Below are 19,487 nucleotides of genomic sequence, written 5' to 3'. Positions count from 1 at the left end.
TTTGTTTTAAGTTCGACAGCAGAAAGGATGGGAAGCATTTTACAAGTTCTCCACTCTAAGACTCGGCTCGAGGGGCTTGAGGGGCCTTTATTTTCCCTGCTAAGAAAACCAGTTTACACCAAACCAGCCCGACCCGCCGAGTGGGTTTAAGATGTTTATTTCAGTTGGGCTGATTTCACACTTCAGAGCATTTATCTATTTATCTTGATGTGATCTGTCATGGAGGGCTTCCTCATATCCTTCCTGCAAGATTCACTTCTGTAACCTACCTGCATTAAAGCGCTCCAGGACTGGATCCTCCCTCTCTGTGTGGGCTACACCCCTTCTTCAGCTCGCACCCATTCATGTGCGACCGCATTCTCATTCAGTTCACGGGCTCACAGAGAGCGACAAGTGTGAGAGGGGAGAAGGAGAGTGGAGGCAAACTCATGAGAGCTGGGACCCAACGAGTCTGCTTCGGGGTGAGTATATGGAGAATTTGACCATGTGCTTTTATTTATGATTTATGATGAGTCAGATAGATAGATAGATAGATAGATAGATAGATTTCTGCATAAATATGACCTAAAACATCATCAGATTTTCACACAAGTCCTAAAAGTAGATAAAGACAACCCAATTCAACAAATGAGACAAAAATATTATACTTGGTCATTCATTTATTGAGGAAAATGATTTATATTCAATATTACATATCTGTGAGTGGCAAAAGTATGTGGACCTCGAGGATTGGCAGTTAATTTGAAGGTGAAATTAGAGTCAGGTGTTTTCATTCAATGGGACGACAATCAGACAGTCAGTGGGCGCCCTGCTCTATTTAAAGAACGGGGATCTATCAAAGTCTGATCTTCACAACACACATTTGTGAAAGTGTATCATGGCAGTTGTTGATGCTCATCAGGCCGGGAATGGTTACGAAGCCATCTCTAAAGAGTTTGGACTCCACCAATCCAAACCAATTGTGTACAAATGGAGGAAATTACCCTCCCCAGGAGTGGTCGACCAACAAAGATCACTCCAGGAGGGAGATGTATAATCGTCGATGAGGTCACAAAGGACCCCAGGGTAACTTCTAAGCAACTAAAGGTCTCTCTCTCAGCTCTGTGTGGTTTTGACATGCACTCTTTTCCATTTGAATATTTAAAAACAGCAAAGCCGAAAGAAAGAAAGAAAGAAAGAAAGAAAGAAAGAAAGATAAACAATGACAACCAGGGGGAAGCACAGAAAAAGGCTGGGGAATATCAAGTGCTGTTTAAAAAAAATTATACTCTTCCTGTAGTGACAGAAACCAAGATAAAGATCTAAGAGCAGATAAGGCACATGATTTACAAGAAGATACATGTGGATGTTTATGATATTGATGGCTCAGATGACTTTAGGTCTTAAGTATACCGGGGCTCTAAGAGGACTAAAAGTTAAAGGGGTTGAGAGTTTGTGAAATTCACTTGTTGAGGTGTTGGTGTTTTTTCTTGGCGTCAGATGAAGAAAGGGTTTGTTGTGGACATATGAAAGACGATATCTTTTCTCAAGGAAAGTCACAGTGGAAGAGGAGAGCGCTTGTTCACTCAGAAAGTTGAGAGTGTGAGAGTAAGAGTGAGACCTGTGTCCTCTGCCGCATAATCATCAATCATGTGAGGAATGTTTATTGCATATTCTACCTCTCATCACATTTTTTTATAATTGTCTCTACACCTCTTGTTTTGGTGCCGAGTTACAGTTTACATTGCCAGCACGATCAGATAAATTCAGTGTTGCTTAACAAATTGGCACGGTGTGTCTTCGTGTTATCTTTTAATCTGCCCAGTAATGCAGGTACCACTGCGTCCTTTCCTTTTTGTCCGGTGTCTGAAATGATACGCTTGTTCTTTTAAGCGTGTTGGAACCAAGAACGTCAATTAAAGTATCATTAGATAAATAAACAGCGGTGGCTTCCAGCTACAGTATGTTGGACTGGGACAAGAGAAGTTCACTGTCTTAAGTCAATCAACCATGAGGTATTTAATCGTTCTTTGATTGGAAAGAGTTCATTTTCTATTTTCCTTTCCTTTTGTCAACCTGTCACCAGCTGACAGTCTGGTTGCTCGCGCGTACTACGGTAATAACTCAACATTTAGGTCAGGTTTAAAACTTCCTTGTTAATGCTCCGTTCGTGCGGTGAGACAAGGCGTCTTGTGTTTCATGGCCATGACAGCTAGACCTCTCGACTTGTCGACACGTGCTCCTATTCACTGATAATCTCTTAATTACTTTTAAGAATAAGAGAATAATTTGTGACAGTTACTTTCTAGCTTGACCAGCTTCAGGTTTACGTAGCCTAAACCCTTGCCCTCACCTTGAGCTTGCTTTTCACCCTTTGGCTTTGACAGGGGAAACAGTCATGCACCATCCAGGTGAGAAGTATGCTGGAAAATCCCCAAGTCAAATCAAGTCGGACGAGAAACTGTTGGTCTTATAGAGCCCTTTTCACAATAGAAACCTTTATTGCTCAATGCGCCTCCTCGGTGGGTGACAAATAACGTCTATTTTCCCACGTCCATATTTTTGGAACGAAACCTGGCACAATGGCACGTCCCGACATGTTTACTAAAGTCTTGCTGTGACCCATTCCCAGGCTATTGCATCTGACATCAACGTGTCCATCAATCACCACCCCCATAAACTGCAGTCATTATCAGTGCGGTTCACACTGTCAGTATGCAAACTGTTTGTCCCTCAGCTGCACTCTCTCTGTGCGTGGATCTGCCTGTCACTGTTTGTGCTGCAGAGGCTCAATGGTGTGACTTCACTCTCAGGACGGTCTGTGCGCTACTCTCAATACCCCATGCTGTTGGCCATTGTAAGTGATCCCAGTGGCTATTCCCCCTTTCGCACACAGGCTCTATTGAGGTTGGGTTATTGAGCAGGGGTTGCCTTAATACTCAAAGAAACTCTTTTTTTTTATCCCTCCCTCATTTGCTTTCTGTGACACTCATCTTTTTTTCCGCTTAGGTTTAAAGAGGTGAATGGGTTCGGGCCTCTTGTTGGTATCCAGAGAAAGCGCTGTCTGTGCTCCCTCCGTCCCTCTTCAGGCTGTATCAGGTGTCCAGGCCGCACCGAACAGGATCAGTACTTTGTACGCGGAGGTGAAGTGATGTCTCGAGACGACAGCTGTTGCAGAGTTTGCAGCAGGTGGTTCTACAGCTGCCACTGGAAGCGCCCGGATGAAACTAAAGGAAAAGTGAGTGTTTTAAGTGATGTTTTTGTGTGTATGTTTCAGTTTTTAGGACCATGCTCCTGAGATCTGACAGACAGCTGACAGGAGCCACTACGCCCACCCTAGAGCCTAAAACAGCCACTGTGTGATGGTGTAGACAAGTGATCCTCTTCTTTCTCCTCTCTCCTGAGCCACCTACACACCAGCCTCCAGGAGAGTGATGCCTCATGCGGCCAATGAGATTTCATATCTAGTGATATATAGTTTATTACAGTTTATTTAAAACCATAAATTTGGATTTTATGCAAGTTTATGTTTTATGCATGTTGCTTCATGAATAGGCTGTTTTTCCACCTCAGCACTTGTTTTTTTTATGCATAAAAATAATGTAAATAAGGAAATAAAGGACTATAATGAGTTTTTGACCCTGTTACCCTCTGGCAGGGGTATTCTGAGGTCATAAAATGGCTATTTTTTGTGAGTCCATTTTCAATTATATTGTTATCTAATTTGAACTTGTACCGTGTACAACTATATGACATGGATGCATTGTGTTTCCCAGCTAATAGGGGCAGTTACAGGTCATCTGCAGGCTTATTTTTGCATTTAAAAAAATGTAGGCGACAAAAATAAAGAAATGATTCATTCAATTCAAACTCCTACAGATCAATGCCAGGGGAAAAAAAACAGTTTCTATCCTTTGAAAAGGGCCCAGACCATGCCTGCACATCAAATGGTTTAACAGTAGCTTTGAATTTGCTTTGGGCTGGACTGGGACAGGTGTTTTAGAATAATTTTACACACATTTCAAGGAATAAGAAATGATCTTTACGGAGTTCAGCTAAGGCTAAGACGTTGTACTCTACTCAAAATTACATCGATTTCAGATTCCTTCTACTTGGACTGAGCATAACCTTTACAAATCCCTGTAATCAGGGATTAGCATTCCAACCGCACTGAATTCAGAAGTATAAAATATTGCATGTGAACTGTATATGCTTTAAATGCATAACATGAAGCGAATACCTTTTGTTTCGAGAGAGTTGTTTGCATATTTTCAGGGAAGGAAAACGTTATAAATGAGGCAGTGCATAAAACGCTGGATACGCGTTTGTGTGCCAAGAAAAATAAGTAAAGTCACAGGCCCTAACAGGCTCGTTGAGGACTTAACTGGAACACGATTATAAAGGGGCGAGGGGGGTTGGTGGCAGTCTATAATTTTTGGAAGGTGGAGGTGGTGATGGTGAAAGAGCATGAAACGTCTCCTTGTTGTCACGGCACAGTGCAGGGAACAAAACCACCAGTGAAAAAATGTTGGACTTGTTCCACAGTCGTCTCGGATGAAATTCTCTCGGAATCCAAACACAAACACTTTCACTAATACAAAACAAAGCGCACAAAAAGATTGTGATTATTATCCCAACCGCTGTGGGCTTAAAAGCTCCGAGGTGTCAGAAAGTGAAAATTATTCATATTCCACCTGCTCTTTGTCTTTACAGTGTGCATGCTGTTGGTTCTCGTTTGTCAGTCTGGTCTCCCTGCTGTCCCTGAGCTGGATGTACATTTGTCTGGTAACTTATAACGACCAGGATGAAGTTAACTGGTGAGTGTTCGCACACACACACACACGCACACACACACAGCCCACAATGAATCCAGCACAAAAGCCCAGAATCCTCTCTTTTCTTTTCTTTATTGGTGACCTTTATTCTGCTAACCCTGCGCTGCCCTCCATTGTTCTATTATCAGGCAGGGCTTCACACAACTGAAACGGTGGGTGAACTGGTTCATGGTGGTGATCATCATTTACGCAGTGATAACCAGCTACTGCGTCCTGCTGCTGGTGAGACTTCTACGTTGAAATTCAGCTGTAATGATGGAGTAGCTGCAGGATGTTAATTACTGGCATGAGACTGGATGTCTAGAATAATAGCTAAATAAAAAAAACATAAAAATTTACATTGTTTAGACTTGCAGCAAAGTATTTATATTGACCACTGTCTTCACAGCTCTTCGCACTGTTCCAAGTTGCCTTGGGTGAACCACTCGACTTACACTGGGTACACAAGGTACTGCAAACATTTACCTGTTTCCAAATATCTACCGAGGTTATTCAAATTCAATTTTTCACGTCAATCTTTTTGCTTTTTATCTACACAGATCTTTTTATTTTTTGGCCTGATGCTCATCGCAGCCGGGGTCACGGGAGTCAGTCTCCAGTGGAAACAAGAATGGCCGACTGTTCCTCTCTCACTCCAGGTACAGTACGGCAGAGCTTCCACCAAACGCTTTCTGTAATTCTGTGAACTTACATAAACCCTCGATGTGTTTTGCGTTTCCACATGCAGCCCGTCTGCAGGCAGTGTTTTGCAGGCTCTGCTTTCTAAAAGTTGCGAAATAACCAACAAAATATTTTACCTGGTGTTGCTTGCGGGCACACTTGTCAAGGTCTCAGTATTTATTTCCTGCTTTATAGATTCTTCTCACAGGTGTCATGTTTTGCTTTCCACGTTCTGTCGTTGTCTGTTTTCCCACCCTTTTTTCTGCTCACCTGTGTCTTTAAGCCCGTGTGTTCCCGTCACTCTTTGTCGGTTTGTGTGCATCGCCCGTCCACCGGTCCTCGTGTGTTCAGTGTTCCTGGTTTGTTTCCAGTGGTTTTATGGTTTGTCCTCCGTTTTTGTTTTCTTGGATTTCTCCTTGTTGCCTTTTTGTTGCCCGCTTTTTGTCGTTTGCCTTTCAGTTACCTGAATTTTGTATTGTTGGACTTCAGCTTGGCTATCAAAGCTCGCCGTTTGTTTTTCATCCTGCCGCTGATTGTTTTGTGTTTGGCTCCCTTTTTGCCTCACATAACAGCACTAAAACCTTTTTCTTTGCATTTACTGCCAGACGGAGAACACACTGCTAACCCTTTCTCTCTCAACCACACCCTCGCTACAGAGACACTTTATTGAGTCCACAATGCAGGACATCAAATGTTTCATGCTCTTTTTTCTCAGTATGTGGTTGTTTATTACAACAAAGAGAAAATGCTGCAGGCAGCAAGACAAAGGATGAAAAAACAGGACAGTGTGGGAATTCCTACATCAGAGCGCAGACGACGAGCGTCACGATACCACTGTGGGTGCTCCGATTCTCTGGGACCAATCAGTGATCACCTTTTATTATCGGCTCATCTCACTTTGAACTACAACAGAGCGGTAACGAAAACAAAGGACGGGACGGAGATCCAAAACTTCCGACAATGGAGCCACGAAAATAAATATTCCAGTTATGCACAAACTGGGGAATGCTTGGTGTAAACACGGCTTCGGGATTTTGTTCTTAGAGACTCGAGTGTGTGTGGGAGAAAATAAGCGTGTTATTTAACTGTGTACATCATGCATGTCTTGGCAGGCAACAGGTCCTTTCTTGCAGTTTGGTGCTGTTGGGGCATTGACCTTGCTGAGCCCTTTCATCTTCAGCATGGCCAAGAAAAAGTGTGAGTGTCAGATTTCATTCAAGAGCACACGTAAACATGATTCACAACATCATTAACATCGAGTCCAGATACAACAGTGATCCAGACATAATGTCACCACTGAGGAACTTTTGAAAATGAGCTCCATTTGTCTTTACATAGATGAATGCTCTTGATCCCAGACTAGAAATTAGGGGCAGACAAAATAATACAAGGATCAGAAACGCAGTGTTGATATTACTCCCACAGTACAAATAATACTCATTATCTACGCACACTTCTAAAGGGACTTTGGCACAGGTCCTGTGTTGCCTCAAAGCAGATCGAATAACTAAACAGGATCATCTTATTGTTTGACTTTTGCTGTCCTCAGGGTCTAAGTTCGTCATGGCAGTGGTGTTTGCAGCAGTGTCGACCGTCATCTTCCTGTGTCCCCTGTACATCCAGTCTCCATGTCTGATAAAGTGGCAGGAATTGCCTGATAAACCAAAGCTCATTGGCCACCGAGGTGCACCGATGGTGAGCAGCATGTTATGATTGGCAACACCCTAAAGAAACACAGGATACCGCACGTATTGTTGACAATAGTAACACCTTTGGAATGAACTGTCATGGTTAATCCAGTTATAACAGTTTGCATTGTCAAAGGACCGTACAGTTTAAGGATCCTTTAAAGGGATAGTTCAACATTTTGAGTGTTGTTTAGGCTTCGGTTTTTGAACAGATTTAATAAGATATAAAAAGTGAATTAATGAGCTTTAAAGGCGGTGGGACACCATTTATTTCCACACCGAGACAGAACTAGACTGCTTCCCATGGTTTCAGTCTTTATGCCAAGCTAAGCTAACTATCTCCTGGCTCTAGCTTCATATTCAATGGACAGACATGACAGTGTTAAACTTCTCAGCTCACTCTTGGGAAGACAGTGAATGTGTTTTTCTGAAAATGGCAAGCAAACCAACCATAAAAAAAAATCAACTCTCCTGTCATTCAGAGCAAAGCATTCTCTGTTTACTATATGTTAGGCCTATTTCTCTTTACTGATGTAATGTGTTCAGTGACTTTGCATTTGTTCAAATACTCTGGCTCAGGTGTGAGTCCAGTCATGTGAGGGCCCCATATGCCACGCTGCTCTGTCCTCGTTAGTTTGCTTTGCTCCCGGGTCACCAATAAGCCTGATTTAACACTGTGTATGGGGTTGTGTGTTTACACAGTTTTAGGGTAAGTTGTGTGTTTTGAGCACACGAGTGTGTCTCACCCATCTGTCCTCCCTGTGTTCAGCTGGCCCCAGAGAACACCATGATGTCGTTCAACAAAAGCGTCGAGTGCGGCGTGACAGCCTTCGAGACAGACGTACAGCTCAGGTACAGTGAAACAGGGCTCGTATTAAAAGGCTTTTTAGTGGCTGAGTATAACAGCAAAGCACATGAGTGAAGCTTTTTTTTAAGGAGTAGTACTCTTTGATTTCTACACACCCATAACACTAAATGAACATTTGCTAAGCCCCACACCGATCGGTTGTTGAAACAATGGTTCCTTGATGTCTGGCAGAGGTAAACAAAAGCAGGCTTCTCTGATGCTAGCTGGAAAATCGCCATTTTTTTCAGCAATTGCCAATTTTTTTGTGATTGCAAGGTCCATCTAGTTAGCTCTAACAAAGGAAATAGTTACTTGTGGGTGAACTGGTTCAACAAACAAAGTCGAACCAGTTCACCCACAAAAGTCAGTTTTGTTAGCTTACTATAAATGTGGGACCGGTTTCCTTGTACTGTATTTTCCCAGTTGTATACTTCAGTCTGTAAGAATGTCTTTCAAATTGACAAACATTGTATGTGTAATTCGTGGCCCAATTAAAACAGGCTGGAACATTTCATGTGAGATTCGCCCGCTTTCACTTAGTAACGGAACAATTAAAATGATTGCTGCAATGAGGTCTTGGTCAATGGTTTCCATCTCTACACGACCAAGGTTCACTCTCCCCACAGCCCTGTGCGCACTATGACATGCTGTGCCTGGAGCTAAGCTGTGACTGAACAAGCGTTGTTCAGGGAAGGGGTTTAGCAAATGATCAGATGCTGTTTGTTGATTAATTCTAATGACTGTTCTACTTAGCTTGGCATTATTCTTGCAACGCCCGTGCAGATTTTCCTACAGTTTCCCACAGAGCTCAATAAAGCTCATAAGTGTCATCATGCAACTTTAAAATGAGATTTTATTGGTCTCACAGACGCTTTTTCTTCTGTTTTTTTCTGACCTAGTAAAGACAGAGTTCCCTTCTTGATGCATGACCATAAGTCCGACTTCTTGCGGAGAACGACCGACGTTAAAAGCAAAAACTTCCAAAACAAAAACTTCAGCCTCAGCACCAACTGGACCTGGGAGGAATTACAGAGTCTCAATGCAGGTGAATGGTTCCTAAAGGTGAGAGCTGCACTTTAAACATGCATGTCCACACGCTTGCTCCTCAAGGTTTATGTGTTTTCATGAAGCATGCTGCAGTCACAGGAAGTATTATCTGACTTTTCAGACAGATCCTTTCCGCTCAGTGTCCACGCTCTCCGAAGAGGACAAGGAATCATCCAAGAATCAGACTATACCCTCCTTACTTCAGCTTCTCAACCTCGCAAAGGAGCACGACATCTCAGTTTTATTTGACCTATATAATCCCGACACGGAAAATGACACAGAGGACATAGTCGACACCATCTTTACGTCTGGCATCGACCCAAGCCTGGTAAGTCTACTTCTTATCCATCCAATTGAGTTTGAATGAGATATTTAATGATTCATATTTTTGTTAAGGTGTGTGTTTTCCTTTTTATAGATCCTCTGGCTCCCTCCTGTAAAAAGAGAATATGTAAAGGAGACTGCTCCAGGCTTCATCCAGGTCTACAACCACATTAAAAAGCTTCAGGAAAACAATGGAACCTTCCTGAATGTGAAATACAGCAAGTTAAAAATGGAAGAAATCAGGTATAACAAAAAAAACAAACAAAAGAAACAAAATACACCCATATTATCTGTCTAGCGGTGCCAGGGGGCATGCACAGTAGTGAATTAATTAGAAGTGTGTGAAGCATGCTGAGACACAGCGCTGGCGCTGAGTATAGAGGCGCAGGTCCGGCCTTCAGGGAATGAGATTCAAATAATGTCCCAACCCAGGAGCGTCGTTTCATGGATGGGCGAACCGGTGTTAAAATATCAAAGAATGAAATGCAGTGTAGCAACACGTTTAGAGAAAGTGCTGAATGAACTCACTGTACATGGACTGCTTCAGGACACAGGATCGCTTCATGTCTTCCACATAAAACAAATAACTTGGCAGCATAAGTTATCACTGTTTACACACAAACATGTGGCATCTTACAACTCTTGCACGTCTGATCAGGTTTCATGACACTTGTGATTGCAGCGTGGGTGTATGCATGTCTACATGTATGCATGAACTCACAGCACGCTTTTTATATGATTTTAATATTTCATTGATATGGGTATTTAACCAAGTCCAGAGTCTTTAGATTTCAAAAACAGGATAGGTTGTCAATATCCTTATGCAACACTTACAATAGTCTTCTTGCTTATGGTGAGCGCTACACTGACGACGGATGGCTGACACAGACGAGTTTTCAAGTGGGCAACAGTGAAATCTGGCGTCCCAGAAACACCCCCCTCTGTGTCATCCTGGCCCGCTACTTCAGGGCCCAGCAGGGGTCTTGCCTCTTCATCCAACGCCACTGGCTGCTTCTCTCTGCTGCCTCCGACGCAGCTTTGATGGTAGAACGCAGGCTCTGGCCTCTGACTCTCAGGTCTTTGAGCAATCTGGCGGTAGATGCTGCCACAAAACTTCTGCAACCCCACAGCCGAGATGTTGTGATTCTGCACCTTGCTCAACGTAGCGTAGATGTTTTCACTCATGAGCCTTGTCCTCCCAAGGTACAGTGAGCTCGATGATGAATCATTCCTTGAGAGAAGAGGACCAGAGCACTGAGTCAGGCCTTATGGTGATGGTGACAATCTCTGGTGGAAATAGTGTCTGTTGATGCAAAGCATAGAAAGAAACACAGACGTTCGATCAAATCAATATAAAGGCAAAATAGGCAGAATAACTCACACAAACACACACATATTTACTGTCCTGTCTTCTAACACTACTTCTCCATTTATTTACCTACGTTATAATTCATGCACAGTCTTACTTGTCCTACATTTCATGCCAAACTCTGTGTTTTTATCTGATAGGAATCTTCGGAGCTTGAACATTACAGTGAACTCGTGGGTGGTTAATGAGCGTTGGCTGTTCTCTCTGCTGTGGTGTGCAGGGGCGAGCTCGGTTACCACCAACGCCTGCCACCTCCTAAAAGACATGGACCAGCCTGACTGGGTCATGGTGAGCAACACATACAGCTGCGCGTTTAGTAGCTTGTGCTTTATTTCACCAGCAATAAATACCATCAGTTAAAGTGCTTATTTGGAGGCTGACAAGTTTGTGCAGGTGTTCTCAAAAATATGTGACACACCTTGAAACGATGGGCATGTTTTTGCATTTCAGGCACCTCGGATATACCAAATAATATGGATTGCAGTGGACATTGCATCTATTGTGATAATGATTGGAATTTTCATCTTGCAGTGGTAAGATGTGGCAGACGTTTGCTGTTCATTTTTATGTCTCTTTATAAAACTGTTTATGAGTAGAGACGTGAATAGACTGACTCATGCACTCCACTCTCTCTACCAGGAAAACACACTGCCTCTGCTCCAGGACAGGTACTGTACATTCAGATTATAATAAATTAACAGATTGTTTTCACAATTAAAGTCTATAAAATGTATATGAATATTTTCTATAAGCCCTGGGTGACATCTTTAGATCTGCAGTCCAAAACCCAAATATTTTCAGTTCACTATCATATAAAACAGCAGATCTGCTGAATGTTTGGCCTTTTTGCTTGAAAAATGATTTAAGCGATTAACTGATTGTGAAAATGGCTGCAGATTCATTTTCTGTCGATGGACTAACCTATTAACCGTCTAACTGCTTTAGCTCTAGTAGAAAGAGACGAGCTACTAGTATGCACAGTTTTTTCTACGTTTGGGCGCTGCAAACAGTGTTCGCAGTGTAACAGCTCTTATCTTGACTAAAGTGGGTTCACCTATCAACACAGGGTGGAATTATCAAAGGGTACGACGGCGAGGTTTGATGATCTATGCTGCACCTCCGAGTGAAACAGCGATGACATGAATGAAATGAACTGATCAAATTATACCAAGTAAATAGACATTAATTAACTTTTGGGTAACGCTTTCTGATGAGTCACCTTTTCAAAGAGGTTTATAAGTTGTAACTATTGGCTCATTTAACAGTTAATTATCTAAAATCCTTTTTGCTGCAACTGTTTGATCACATGGACCCATTTAATAACAACTCATTAACATGTAAAACTACAAAACCTGATGGATAATAATAATTTATAATTAATGTATTAACACGTTAACATCATAATTACTAAACAGAAAAGTTTACTAGCTATAAATTTGTTCCACAACCTGGTAATGGAAACGCTGTTCTTATTACCAGCTAATGACTGATCTGTGAATGATTACAAAGTTGTGTATTAACCATAAACAAAACAATTTATTACAGCTTATAAACTCTTAAATATAAATGGTGCATTAATAGAAAGTGGTACCTACCTCTTTTTACCGAAATGGATGTGTTAGCATTCACAAATTTAATCATTTGTCTGTTTTTTTCATAACTTTTTTGTGACAGAAACAGAGAGGCAACGAAACCAACATCAAGCCTGGAATGAAAAAGAACTTTATCCCTTCTTAGCCACGGTGTAGTTCACCTGATCCAAACCCGTCGTCTGCGCCGTCGCAATGGCTTGGACCTCGATCACGAAGAAAACAAGCTAATGTGAATAAATAAGAATGTTGTTTTTATCCTGAGATTATAAAAATGTGAATCACATCCTGTGCCACTGGATGGCAGTTTTAGTTTATGGGTTCTGTGTAAGTCTGGCTGGTTGACTGGGTTTTTATCTTTCACAGGGTTTTGATCGTTCTTCTGTTGCTACTGAAAATATGACGCTTCTCTGATTGTTTCCCTGCATCGTGCACTGTAGACTGCACTGAATTTCTTCTTAGCACTTTACGTCGTTGTTTATATTCTGTCATTTCCGTTTGTTACAAAACTTTATATCATGGTGTCATTACTGCGGGAAAGATGTGAATCGACTGTAACCTGAGCCAAAAAGCACTACAGCTATTTTTTACACTGCCGTGTGTCCGTCTGTTTAATTCTCTGCTGCATAATTAATGAATTAATTAAGAGCAGTCATTAGGTGAATACATGCATCATATACGTTTGACAAGTTGCTTTACAACATACATATGGCTCCTTGTTGCCTTATGTTACATTTCAGTGTTTTTAAAAACATTTTGTGTACCTCTGTCATTGTTTTCTGGTTTCTTTTGTGAAATAATGGGTGGCATTTTTTTTTTTTTTTTTTGCACTGTGCCTTTGCATTAAGAAACACAACTGACCTTTGTAAATCTTTGAGACAACAAATGGAAAATCAAACTTTTGGAATAAATATAAAATAAAATATCTTTTTAAACAATCAGTATTGCTTGATTGTTGTACATGCTAGTGCAAGTGCTATAGTGGTGAAAAGAAACAAGGTACATGTACTCAGGTGCTCGTTTAGGGTACTTAACACTACATTTCTGAGAGAAATATTATTTTTGCTCCACTACATTTAAGTACAAGTTACATTGCAGATGAGTATTTTATAAACCTGTACTTGACTCATCTTACTTCTATTGTTACTCTATTAGTCACAGTTTTTTGCATTTACTTCTTCGACACTTTACATTTTGTAAGTTTAATTAAGTTATAACTGGGGCTAGTGTGTGTACCTGATCCGGGGGACTCACCTGTTCTTACTGGTTGTATTGTACATTTTTTGGAGCACTCTCTGGCACAAGAATTTCCTTTGGGATAATAAAGTTATATCTTATCTTATATTACAATGTATAATAAGCCGTTTAGACCGAATATTGGCCCTGGCTGATTATTCAGCATTGATCTGATTATCGGTATCAGTGATTTTTCTGTCAGATTGCCGATAAAATAATTAAAAATGTGCTACTTTGGCTCTGATGCATCATCCGCTCACATAATGTCCAGCCCAAAACATTATCTGATTGGTAACGCATCACAATCACTATATCGGTATCGGCCCTGAAAAAGCCATATTGTTCGACCCCTAATAGGAAGGTAATACTGGCAGGGCCCATCTTGCCTGCATAAAGAATACCATTATTTTCAAACTTTAGTACATATGGCTGATAATAATTTTACTTAGGGGAATTTTAAAGGATTTTTTTATGTTTATATTGTGATATTGCTACTTTTACTAGGCTACCAGTGAAGGATTGAATTACAGTTTACATCACTGAGATGTTAAATAGTCAAATCTACTTTAGCTACCATCCTAGCTATCATACTATCTTCAGTCCCTAATCTGATTAATCATGTTATCAGATATTACAACGTGTAAATATATATATGTGTGTATATATATATGTATGTATATATATATATATATATATATATATATATAGCACAACTGACAGTATCAGAAACACATAAATCGCCCTTTTCATCCCACACGTTCATCTCGCACGTCCATACCTGACGCCTACAGTACCCACAATGCACCTCGACCGTCGAGCGTTCGGTTGGAGATTCGGCTCGGTTATGCTAGCAGCTGCTAATGTAGCCCCGAGCCGTTAGCCTGAAGCAGGGATGAAGAGCCGGTTGCCGAGGTCTGGTGAGCCCACTTTTTTTTCATTTTCAACCCTGTAGTGTTCAGCTGCGGCCCGCGCTGACTCACTTGTCTGCGGCAGAGCATTAGTCTGCGGACGGCTCCCTCTGGAGCCACAACGAGCTTTATACAACTTTTGTTCATATGTTCAGTAAGCTAGCTCTCCCCCAAGACCTGTAAACAGTCTGTCTGGGCTCCCATTTGAACTGTGATTTCCCAGCACCACCTTAACGCACCACTAGATGGCACGCGATGCAAGAAAATGGACGACTTGAGGCTGATAACAGAAAAAAAACACGTGAACGCGGATCAAACGCTTCATTTACCGATTAATCATTCATTATGATGTCATGTCACATACAGTCTAAGCTAACTCAAGTGGCGTAGTGTAGATATATTAATAACTGGTATCACAGTGTCCCCAGTGAGGCTTGCACCACCTTCATGGGCCGCTTTCCCATGAAGGCGAGGCATGAGAGGGGAGGAGGGACATGTCACGTTCTGGGGCCGTTTAGCCCAAAACTTCTGGAAAGTTGTGATGAAGTTTACAATCTCTTCTTGTCACATCTCAACCTCTTGTCTGTGGGTGTGGATGACTGCTGACCGCTGCAGTTAACAGACGGGGAGTGTCCACACAGCCTGGATTTAAACCTCAGTGTTGTGAAGCAGAAGAAGAAAAAGAAGAAGAAGAAGAAGAAGAAGAAGCGAGAGTTGTGGTTGTAAAATATATCCGTGACTATTCCTGTGATAGTTTTCTTCTTTAAAAAAAAACAAAAACATCCTAAACTGTAATTTCCATGACTTTTCGAGTGGGCCAGAGCATGGTGCATAAATATGGTGAGTACCGTTAACGCAACGCAGCTCTTCATCTCTCTCACGTGTCAAAGTTTTTGGAGTAAATCTCGGTTAAAGTTGAAGTTTTGAGGTAAACGTCCGCTCATTACTCCAGAGAGGTTTCACACTGGGCCACTGACTTTACTTATAATCCCTTGAGAAACACAGTTGTTGTTGTTTTTTAAGTCCTTAGGGAATGAAAAATCAAAATACTGTAACTGGAAATTGTGCAACTTCCGGGCAGCTAGTTTACTTCTTATTTATTTATTTATTTTTATTTTTTCTTTCTCGATCAAAATGTTCAGGACCAGGTAGGAAACTGTGAAGTAGTAGATTTACCTCCGTGGTGTGCATCATCTCTCTGCTGTGCTCCTCACCACCCACCGGGTTCAACAACCAGCTGTACAGTCGTGTTGCAAGAGAAAAATACCTTTAATGTGCTCCACAGTGGGATAGAACAAACAGCAGCAGCTCCATTTGTGTATCAGTAAAATACAAATCATTATGATTTCATGATATCTTCTATTTGTACTAAGCAGTTTGGCCAGAGAGGTATTATGTGAGGATATATGTCCTCTTAGATTTGGGATATCCGTGTATTGTGATATGGCACAAGTGTTGTCTATCCCTGGTTTTAAACGCTGCACTACAGTAACATTACATAATTTTATAAACTTACCAGACTGTTGGACTTCTTCTAATACTAATACATTTACCCACATAGTCTGTATGTCCACATTAATGATGATTATTAATCAAAAACTCTCATTGTGTTAATATTTTGTGAATGTACCTACAATATTGTTACAATTTTGACATTGAGGTATTTGGTAAATAAAAAATATTGTGATAATTGGTTTTAGCGTCTAGTCCTAACCCAGGTATACTGTGGTATTAAAACTGACGATTATAATACTGTGTGCATTTGCTTATTAAGGTACTGAATTCTCCTGTATTAGTGTTATTAAGAATATATATATATTTCAAGTTTTTATCAATTTGTAAGGCTGTCAGGACATCATATTTTGTGAAATTATAAGTGTTTGTTCAACTAAAATAACACTTCAGTATTTATTTATTTATTTACCTGTCATTGTAACTGGCGATAATAATTGAGTATATTGTGATACCCTAAGACCATGATGTTTTCTGGGATGGTTATCGTACCATGAAAACCCCAGTCCTTGAATTTAAGAAGGGCTTTTGAGGAGATTATACCAAGATTAGACAAAATATATAGCCATGTAAACTGAAAATATTGTGATAATATTTTAAGGACAATTTAGTCTTCACCCAGGGCTCTAGAAACATGTCATTGTTCACTATTTGCTGACATTTTTAGGGCAAATGAATGCTTAGGAAAATTATCCGTAGATAATAAAAATCACCCCAAGTTTCTTCCTTAATAGATTTGATGAGACGTTTTGTCATATTTTCATGTTATACCCCTGGATTAATTGCCTTTTAAATGGTATTTAATCCCAGTTCATAAGAATGTTATCAACCCCCGTCGATAATGACCGCCAACACGTGTGGGTTCTGTGATGCTGTTGTCCTGAGACGTGTTTGTTTTGTGAGGCAGACACAGACAGAGCAGTGGGACTGCTCAGACGCTACCAGGCCAACCTGACCAGTCCAGAGGAGCAGAGCCTGAAGACAAGCGTGGGCAAAGTGTCTTCCATCTTGGGTAGCCAGCTGTTCCAAGCCCTTCTTGGTAAGAAAAACACAGTAAAACTTTTTGTTTTGCAGAAGAGAGTCTTTCAAAATTCTGCCGTCTAGCTTAAATTACATCACAGTTTCTCCGGGAGTGACTTTCTAAATAACTTCTGGTTAACGCTGCCTTTCTCTCAGAAGATGGTTTACAGCTTCATTATTTCTTTGGTTTGCCACACTTATCATAGTTATCATAGGCTTTTATTTGTGTTGTCATGTAATTGGCTTCAGGCAGACACAGGATGTAGACAGAGTCAGGTTGTATTAATTTGAATGGGAAGTTAACTGAGTCTAAATGTTTCCCAATTAAGTCTTATGAAAGAGCCCTTTCAGTTTGCCTCACAAAGGTTTGCTGTATACCCTCGTCTGTAACGTACTCAGATTGTAATGAAATCCTAATAAAGCCACGCACAACAGTCTATCTATAGACTGAGTTGTTATAAGCCCAGACTTGTCACGCTGTGAAAGCACAGTCCTTCTCTTGACTTTGACAACAGGGCCATATACTTAAGGAAGTATATAAACATGATGTAGATCATTGCTCAGAAAAACAGAAACAGATTCACCGTCACCGGGAAGCTACAGTATGATAATCTACTGAAGCTGCCGCCGGCTAAACTGATATTACTAATCCTTAAGTGTCCTGAAGTGTGCATTTCTACTGCGACTCATCTGAAGAGTCATTGTGACCAGCTACACCTTCATGACATGTTTGGTGTTTCAGAAAAGAGCTCAGTGAAGCCAGTGGGAATCTTAACCTCAGATCCTTTTTAAGGCAGATAAAGCACATTACTTCGGTTTAAGCGATGGTTGAGTGGTCCTTCTAATTACCACAGCCATGTCATAATGATGACTGCCCCTGGGTCTGCTGTTGCTACTGCTGACCCACTGCTGCTTCACTGCTGGGGGGGGTGGGGCTGTTCAGGCAGCAGTTAAAGAAATAGAGTATGGTGGTTTTTTTTCCAGTGCTGAACCCACTTTTATCACATATCTTCGTGTTTGTCAGGGAGGCTTAGTGCAATTTTTACAGGGGATAAATCTTAATAATTTAAATTCAGACTTGGTAGTGCAAGACCTATGCAAGTTTAATGCGCCAAGACAGGATTTGTTGATGTTTTTGCTTGTTCTCCACCTCAGTGAAAACAGAGGTTGGCTGTGGAACATTACCCCGAGAGGTGGTCGGGACTCATTTGCTGTATTCCATCATTCAGAGACCAAATGTGTCTAAACAGTCAAACAAGTCCCATTTCAAGGGCTGCTTTTGACCAAGTACCTGCAAAACTAACAATACTCCCATCAGTCTTATTCACTTTGGTGAATATGATCAACATTATACATGGACCTGCTTAAAATCTGCAGTTGTGTGATTAGCCGCATTTCCACCACAAAGATCTTTGGAGGCGTTTTCACTGCAGGGACCAGGTCTGAATTATATTCCTGGGACGTTATTTAAACCCCAAAAAGTCCCTGTTCTAGGGGTCGGACCTAGTCGTCATGAGTCTTTGGACTACCGTGGTTGTTGCATGAAATGTTTCTTGGACTTTACGTTTCAAGTTCTTTGGGTGGGAATGTGGCGATTGTGAGCATATTAGCATGCTGGCATTGAGCTCAGAGCGCTGCTGTGCCCGGTTACAGCTACACAGTGCTGTTACCATGGTTGTGGGCTCTGTGCCTTGTTGTAGGGTAGTTACATACTGACCTGTTGACTCACTCTGGTCAGCTAAAAGCAACAAAGAATGATACAAAGAATGCTCACCATTTGTACCCACTTAATCAGTATTTTCACCGTGACCTAGGTGTCATCCCCTGTGGGATAAACATTGAAGCAACAAAATGTCACTTTCTGTAGAAAGAGAGCTGATTGTTGAGTCTCATCTTTAGCTGGACACCAACCCAAAATGTCAGTATTTGACTGACTCATACCTGGTGCGAGTAACATCATACAGCATATCATATATCACCACCCAAAACAACATGAACGTTGCAGCAGAACAACTGGCTTATGATGTAGCATTTTATGCTACATCTTTCTGTTGGTTTATTATTATGACGACACAACATTACGAGGGAATGTTGATTACTTTAGCTATAGCTCAAGGAAATTAATATTACGGAGCAACCAAATTTGTTAGCTGTAGAATTAGTTTTACTAGGTTTATGAGCAGTAATGTCGCTAAAACAATCTTACACAGCCACAAATAGATAAATTACCCCACCAATGCGTATTCTTCAAACAGCTGTGTTTAGTTTTTTTGAATTACGTTGCGTCTTTCTTTCACTCACCTCCAAAACAAATGCTCGTGCTAGCCAGATCAAGATCTTAATCACAGGAGATGGTGGTGCTTACACAGTTAACAATGGTATCTCTATAACAGCTTAATTCAATGCAAAATTGTAATGTAGTAACACTGACATCAGATGTAATATACCTGGTTATTTATTTGAGTGAGGGAGA

At 41.1% G+C, this 19,487-nt stretch overlaps 2 protein-coding genes across 2 annotated transcripts in view; both read left to right on the top strand.

Moving 5' to 3' along the window:
- The first annotated feature begins 352 nt into the window (after positions 1-352).
- gdpd2 (glycerophosphodiester phosphodiesterase domain containing 2) lies at positions 353-13,279 on the top strand. Its single transcript, XM_084353620.1, has 16 exons — positions 353-461; positions 2,989-3,217; positions 4,693-4,796; positions 4,943-5,036; positions 5,203-5,262; positions 5,354-5,452; positions 6,587-6,671; positions 7,024-7,169; positions 7,932-8,014; positions 8,909-9,071; positions 9,178-9,384; positions 9,475-9,623; positions 10,890-11,037; positions 11,200-11,282; positions 11,389-11,417; positions 12,424-13,279. The coding sequence occupies exons 2-16, from the start codon at positions 3,131-3,133 to the stop codon at positions 12,495-12,497; spliced, it is 1,611 nt and encodes a 536-aa protein (XP_084209746.1). The 5' UTR covers positions 353-461; positions 2,989-3,130; the 3' UTR covers positions 12,498-13,279.
- A 1,765-nt stretch (positions 13,280-15,044) lies between these two features.
- Positions 15,045-19,487, top strand: part of dlg3 (discs, large homolog 3) — an 88,445-nt gene continuing 84,002 nt past the window's right edge. The window contains exons 1-2 of the mRNA XM_084353618.1: positions 15,045-15,322; positions 16,902-17,033. Of these exons, the coding sequence (XP_084209744.1) occupies positions 15,283-15,322; positions 16,902-17,033 (172 nt within the window). The 5' untranslated portion in view covers positions 15,045-15,282. The remainder of the gene's footprint in view (positions 15,323-16,901; positions 17,034-19,487) is intronic.

This window comes from Pagrus pagrus (assembly GCF_965226575.1).
Source record: "Pagrus pagrus genome assembly, chromosome: 5".
Lineage (NCBI taxonomy): Eukaryota > Metazoa > Chordata > Actinopteri > Spariformes > Sparidae > Pagrus > Pagrus pagrus.
This window is presented reverse-complemented; position numbering and strand designations above follow the sequence as displayed.

Coding starts and splice junctions, on each gene's coding strand:
- gdpd2 (XM_084353620.1), top strand. CDS start 3,131: ATGTCTCGAGACGACAGCTGTTGCAGAGTTTGCAGCAGGTGGTTCTAC. Junction 3,218..4,692: donor CGGATGAAACTAAAGGAAAA/GTGAGTGTTTTA, acceptor TTGTCTTTACAG/TGTGCATGCTGTTGGTTCTC. Junction 9,624..10,889: donor TTAAAAATGGAAGAAATCAG/GTATAACAAAAA, acceptor TTTATCTGATAG/GAATCTTCGGAGCTTGAACA.